The 6,757-nt window shown below is 42.5% G+C and overlaps 1 protein-coding gene across 1 annotated transcript; it reads right to left on the reverse strand.

Annotated features, from left to right (window-relative positions):
* Positions 1-3,212: 3,212 nt before the first annotated feature.
* Positions 3,213-4,354, reverse strand: LOC105542851 (putative olfactory receptor 52P1). Its single transcript, XM_011984552.1, has one exon. The coding sequence runs from the start codon at positions 4,352-4,354 to the stop codon at positions 3,407-3,409; it is 948 nt and encodes a 315-aa protein (XP_011839942.1). The 3' UTR covers positions 3,213-3,406.
* Positions 4,355-6,757: the final 2,403 nt, after the last annotated feature.

Below are 6,757 nucleotides of genomic sequence, written 5' to 3' on the forward strand. Positions count from 1 at the left end.
AAAAAAAAAAAAAAAAAAGAAGAAGAAAAGAAAAACTAGCTGGGTGTGGTGGCTCATGCCTGTAGTCCCAGCTACCTGGGAAGCTGAGGTGGGAGGACTACTAGGAGCCTGGGAAGTTGAGGTTGTAGTGAGCCAAGTTTGCACAACTACACTCCCACCAGGGTAACAGAGCGAGACCCTGTATCAAAAGAATTAAAAAAAAAAAATCAAAAAGCAAGTCACAATATTAAATAAAATATTTTCACTATGTATATCTGGCAAATGGCTTATACCCAGAATATATAAATAGCTAGTACAAATCAACAAAATAAAAAATTAGAAGTGGGAAAAGACTTCAACAAACATTCTACAGAAGGCATATGCATGAACAGAAAACATGTGAGAAGTTGTTCAACATCAGAGAAATGCAGACTAAAATCACAAGAAGTTACTAGCTTACTTTTAGTCAATGGACTGGCTAAAATGAAAAAAAGAATGACAATATTAAGGAATGACCAGGATGTAGAACAGCTGGGAACTGTTATACATCACTGGTGAGATTAAAAAATGGTGCAATTACTTTGGAAAAGCAGGTTCTATTAACCTCTGACCCAGCCATTTCACTGCTAGGTTAAGAAATACTCACAGCAGTTTTATTCATAATAGTAAAATATGGGAAACTCAGGTATCCAGAAGTAAACTTTGATATGTTCATACAATGGAAAATTACTTAACAATAAGAAGAAATTAACAGTTGTGCACATAACATGAATCTCAAAAATATTATGTTGAGCCAAAGAAGTCAGACAAAGTATATATATTATATAATTCCATTTATGTGAATTTCTGGAATGGTAAATTAAATTTAACCCAAGGTGATCAAAAATTAAACAGTGGGACAATGGTTATCTCCATGGAGGGTCGAGGGTATTGCTGGGAAGGAGCACAAGGGAACCTTTTGTGATTGTGAATTTTTTTTTTTTTTTTTGAGACAAGATCTCACTCTGTCACCCAGACTATAAGAGCGGTGGTGCAATCACAGCTCACTGCAGCCTCAACCCAGCCAGGCTCAAGCGATCCTCCCACCTCTCAGCCTCCTGAGTAGCTGGGACTACAGGCTAATTTTTGTATTTTTTGTAGATGAAGTCTTGCTATATTGTCCAGGCTGATCTCGAACTGTGGGGCTCAAGCAATCTGTCTGCCTGAATCTCCCAAAGTGCTAGGATTACAGGCATGAACCACTGTGCCCAGCCGATACTTTGTATCTTGATTAAGATGGTGTTTATACTGTTGTGTATTTGTCAGAGATGTATTTTATGTAAATTATGCCTCATTAAAAAAAGAACTTTGGGAAAAATAATCCAGCCATAGCCAATATAGTCCCAAATACGATGTAGCAAGTTTTCTTGACTTCCCTTAGTTTGAGTTAAGGACCCTGGACAATAGAATTTACTGGCTAATCTGTGGCCTCTGATTGTCTGACAACCTGGGGTGTCTGTGGGCAAATTAAGACTACCACACTCTTTTGTGGTGAGACCTGGGGTGAAGGAAGAATTATTTGGATGGCTTCAGGTTGAGTAATAGAGTCACAGAGTACATGGGGGAGATTTGCTGGGGTCCTATATTCAAGTTGTCAAAAATTTATCTTTCTGAATCACCATTATATGTCCAACACTTAGAACGGGGTTTGGCATATTGCACGCTCTCAGAAATGTCAGTGATGTTAGGAAAAAAATTAGCCTCTCACCCTCGGATCAGACTTTTACTAGATTCTTGGTCTTAGGGTCTAGATTTATAGGAACTCACCTGGTAAAGAGTAAAAGGCATGGAATTTCATATTAGAAATGTACTTGCTGTTTTGGGCAAGCAAGTGTCTTCCTAATCTTCTGCCTCTGCCCTGTAAGTTGGGGATAATTATCTCATCAGATGATTATGAGACTACAGTAAATGTATATTCTCTTGGTACACTGCAGATTGTTAAACTAATCCACTGCAGCTACTGACTGCAGTTCTGGGGACCCAGGGAATCCTGAGCCCATTAGAGGCCTTCTCCTGTTTAAGCTCTTTCTAAGCTTATTAAAATGTTTTATCCAGGAGCCAAATAGTTCTCTAGTGGCTGCCATCATTTTATAATTTTCATTCTTATAAACCTGCCTCAGAAGGTCAAATTGGACAGAGTTCCCTATTTTCTTCCCAAAGAAGGACCTGGTTCCTTCCCTGGAACTTTGATGCTTAGGGGAAGTGCACAAGGCCACTTCCAGGGCATAGAAGGAAAGACTTAGGATGTCATCTCGCCTCAGGCTTTGCTCCTGCACCTTACACCTAGGCATGGCCTTACCTGCATACAGAGATGGGGTGAGATGAGGTGTGGCCTGGGGCCTCATTTCTTCTGAGCAAGTTGGTGTTCTTTACCCACGGTCTCTGTGCTTACCCTAATCATATTAGTTTGACCTTTGAACAACATGGGTTGAAATATGCAGGTCCACTTACAGGCAGATTATTTTTAACCAAACACAGATAAAAAATATTGGAATTGTAGGATATAAAACCTGCAAATAAGGAGAGCCAACTTTTTGTATATTTCTGTTCTTACGGCTCACTTGGCATATGCACAGATTTTGGTTTATATAGGATTCCTGGAACCAATCCTCCCACATATAAGGAGGGACAACTGAAATAGTATGATTCACTTTGGCCACTGTCTCCTTATGTGTGTTCCCTCTAACAGTGAGCAGTCATCATGAGAGGAGGCTCTTTGACCTAATTTGCCCTAGGTTTTAGCAAAATATTTGGCCCATAGTACATGCTCAGTGAAAAGATAAAAACTATTCCAGAGAACCTTCCTAGATTTACATCATACCTTGTTACTTATTCTTGTGTACACTGGACAGTTTGCCCAGGATTCTCCTTCTTTTGTGGTTATCATCCCTATGGCTAATTGCCAAGTGCCTTGTCTCTGCCTCTCTGCCTGATTCTATGTATGGGTGTGGGTGTGTTTCTCCCCAGTCAGATGGAGAACTTGATGAGGGAGGTATATATGTATTCCTATCAGAGTAGGAATACCTGTCTGTGGATGGAGGTTATTTCTCCTTGTCATACCAGTAGCTATATCTTTCCCATTTTAACAATATCTTCTGGAAGGTAGGAGCAATGTCAGACAGCAGAATTGGATTCCCTAGGAGGCCATCATCAGTTTGGTAGCCATATTTCCCATTAGACAGGGGCTTCCTGAGCTTTGTAACCATATCTACATCATAAGTAAGAAACACCTGACAGATCTTCCACCATCTGATTTTACTGTTGCTCCTTATCAAAGTACGGGTACCATTGAGCATGGGTTTCTGTGTCCCTATCATGTTGGGAGCCACCAGTCTCCCCTGAAGGCTGAGGGGAGAAGAAGATAAAGGTTTCAGGTTGGGGTTGAAGACTATGACTGAGCAGGGTTCCACTTCAGAAGCCGGAGGGCCCCATCCCAGATCTGCTTGGTCTTCATACCATAGATGATGGGGTTGAGCATGGGTGGCACAACCAGGTAGAGGTCAGCTAGGAGGATGTGGATGTGCCGGGGCACGTGCTGGCCAAACCGCTGTGTGTAGAAGGAGAAGAGTCCTGGTGTGTAGAAGAGAAGGATGACACCCAGGTGGGAGCCACAAGTGCCAAAGGTCTTAGCCCTTGCCTCCTTGGAGGAGAGGCCTAACACAGCCCGGAGGATGAGTGCATAGGAGACAGCAATACAGATGGAGTCAGTGCCCACAACCAGTGTGGCAGCGATGATGCCATAGATGTTGTTTGGCTGTGTTCCTCCGCAAGCCAGCTTCACCACAGCCATGTGTTCACAGTAGGAGTGGGCCACCACTCGACTGCAGTACCTCAGTCTTGACAGCAAGCAGGTGAGTGGGGTCATGAGTCCCAAGCCACGAAGCACAGCTGCAGCCCCCAGCTTGCCTACAGACTCTGGGGAGAGCAACAACCCATAGTGCAGAGGCCGGCAGATGGCTAAGTAGCGGTCAAAGGCCATTGCTAGCAGTATACCAGATTCTACAGCTGAGAAGCCATGGATAAAGAACATCTGGGCAGCACAGGCCCCAAAGGTGATCTCAGCATCCTTTGCCCAAAAAAGTGCAAGGAGCTTGGGCACAGTGGAGGTGCAGAGGACCAGGTCAATGGTGGATAGCATGCAGAGGAACAGGTACATGGGCTGGTGCAATACAGGCTCTGAATGTACCACTAGCAGCACCACCATGTTTCCCAGCACTACCAGGGCATACATGGAGCAGAAGGGAAAAGCAATCCAAAAGTGGAATGCCTCCAGGCCTGGAATTCCCATGAGCAGAAAGGAGGTTGGGTTCTGATGGCTATGGTTTGTGAGTTTCATGGCCAGGTAAGGTGGGTAGAGAAGATCTCACTGCCTTACTCTGAGTCCTAGGAATCCCTGAGAGATGAAGCAACTGGGATTCATCTTTATGCTGTGGCTGAACAGCAGCAGGAAATATTTGCATTAGACTTCGTGGAAAGCATCCAGAATGGGAAGATAGTAGGGCACTGGGAAATAATGCAAGGCAGGAGGTGGGTTACTAGCTTCAGGGTTCAAAGGAGCGCTTCACACTTCTCTCCAATTCAATGATGTCTAGGCTGTGGGCACTGGGCAAGTGGCATGGCTATAGAAACTTCTCTATGGTGACAAGCTGTAGCAGAGAATTTTGCAGCTTTCTTCTACCTGTGAGCCCTCTTTTGCCTATACTCTGAATTTTTTTCTTCGGATTCATCTGCCTGTGTGACAATATAAGAGTAATATTAATGATAAAAAGTCAGGCAGATTGAATGGAAGACTCAAATGTGGTTACTTTTCAAGATTGAAAGATCAGGTCTGAAGGGAATTGATAGGAAGGAGAAGAGATCTTGGGTGGATTTTTCAAGCCATTGAGCATGTAATAACCCATAGATGAGGCTCAGAACCTAGGTTCTGACCAGGAACAGCAAAACAGAGGTGAGAGGCTGAGTCTTTGGTAGTCTGATACAGGCGTAAGATTGTCTGGTTTATGTTTAGTACAAGGATCCTGCACTTGCCTCAAGTCTCCTGTACGGATGCTGGTAGAAACAGCTGTGATCATGCTGAATTGGTCAGTGGTAGGGATCAGGCTAATTTGGCTATAAAAATAATCTGTTAAGGTCATTGAGAAATGATTGAATACAAAGCATTTTCTCTCATAAAAATCAAAAGTACATAAAAGAAAGAGGTAAGAAGTAAATTTTAGTAGTTGGGAACATAGAATCATTCCCTGAAAGCAAAACTGGAGACCCAGGTTTGACCAAATGATAGTACTGTACCTCCATACATCTCCCCATATCTCCTATTACCCACAAACACCCTTCTGATCTTCCCTCACCTACATTTTGAAATATATTTTTATCTCATTTTTTTTCTTATCTAATGAGGTAGTAATTGGGAATTTGAGAGAAAGGAAAGATTAAACAAAAAAAGGCAGGAAGGGGACAGTAGAGGGAGAGGTGGTGAGATAAAAAAAGATGAGAACAAGAACCAGAAATAGACATAGGAGAGAGTAGAAAGCAAAGTACCTCTATCAAAAGAAAAGAACTTCTAATATAATTGTATGTGACTGTGTTCCAATTGCTAATTGAAACAGAGATAGTGGAACCAATTTTACCATATAGTGATGCTCATCTGTATTCCTAATCTTAAAATGCAATGCTCCTTGCAATCCTTAGCATCAGCTACCCATACCCAGAGATCATAGGAAACTGTTTTGGGGAAAGATGTAGGAGCAGGAAAGAAGAGGGTAAGGTCTTCTAATGTGATCTGCAGGAAAGAACTGTGGTCCAGGATGCCTCCTTTCCATCCCAATGTCAACTGTGGCTGTCACTCTCATATTGAGCAAATCATCTTGTTCCTTTCTGTCTTGTCATCCCTTTATGTATTTCCCGTTTTTCTCTTCTATGATATCTCCCTGAATTTCCACCATCCAGCCTGGGCCCAAGCAAGCCTAGAAGAGATTTTAGCCTTCATGGTAGCTGAAAGGTCTGAGATAGAGAAATCAGAGTGTGAAGGACCTTGTGAAATGATGTATGTAAAACTGTTCCATTTGATGGGACCACAGTGTTTGGCTGGGCATGTGATTTTGTGTATCTATATATGTTATTGTGCAAGATGCATAAGTAAGGCTGTACTCAGAAGACATAGGGACATACATTTATGTGAGATATTGCTTTTGCAGCATCCGTGCTTCAGTACCCTTTGTGGAGAAAATTGAGAGCTGAATAATCCAGTCATGAATGAGATGGTCCTACTTTCTTTCCCTCCCTTCTTTTCTTCTTTCATCTCAGTCTTTTAATGATTGAATCATATTTTCTCAGGCCTTAAACTGCTACTCAAAAAACTTTTGCTCCACCCTTGATCTGGAACTACACAGCATAATGACCACAAGTTCCCATAGTCTCACCCCATTTGCACAGAGGGGGAATATGAAGTTGGAAGAGCATATGTTGAGTATAATATTCCTGGATTTTAGGAAAGAGGTCAAGGTTGAAGTGAGAGGCTTGGGTGGCCCTCACTTCTTTACTCTCCTACTAATATTTGAGTTAGAACTCATGAAAAACACTCAGGATGAGATTTTAGGGAACTGGGAAAGTATGCAAGGCAGAAGATGGGTTATCATCACCGTGTTCAAAGGAGCCTTTGCCACTTTAGTCTGATTCAGTGATGTCTAGGATGGGAGTGTGTGTCATGGCTGCAGAGCCCTCTCCATGGTGAATGGCTAGA

Source organism: Mandrillus leucophaeus, unplaced genomic scaffold (assembly GCF_000951045.1).
Source record: "Mandrillus leucophaeus isolate KB7577 unplaced genomic scaffold, Mleu.le_1.0 Scaffold1065, whole genome shotgun sequence".
NCBI lineage: Eukaryota > Metazoa > Chordata > Mammalia > Primates > Cercopithecidae > Mandrillus > Mandrillus leucophaeus.

Coding starts and splice junctions, on each gene's coding strand:
- LOC105542851 (XM_011984552.1), bottom strand. CDS start 4,354: ATGAAACTCACAAACCATAGCCATCAGAACCCAACCTCCTTTCTGCTC.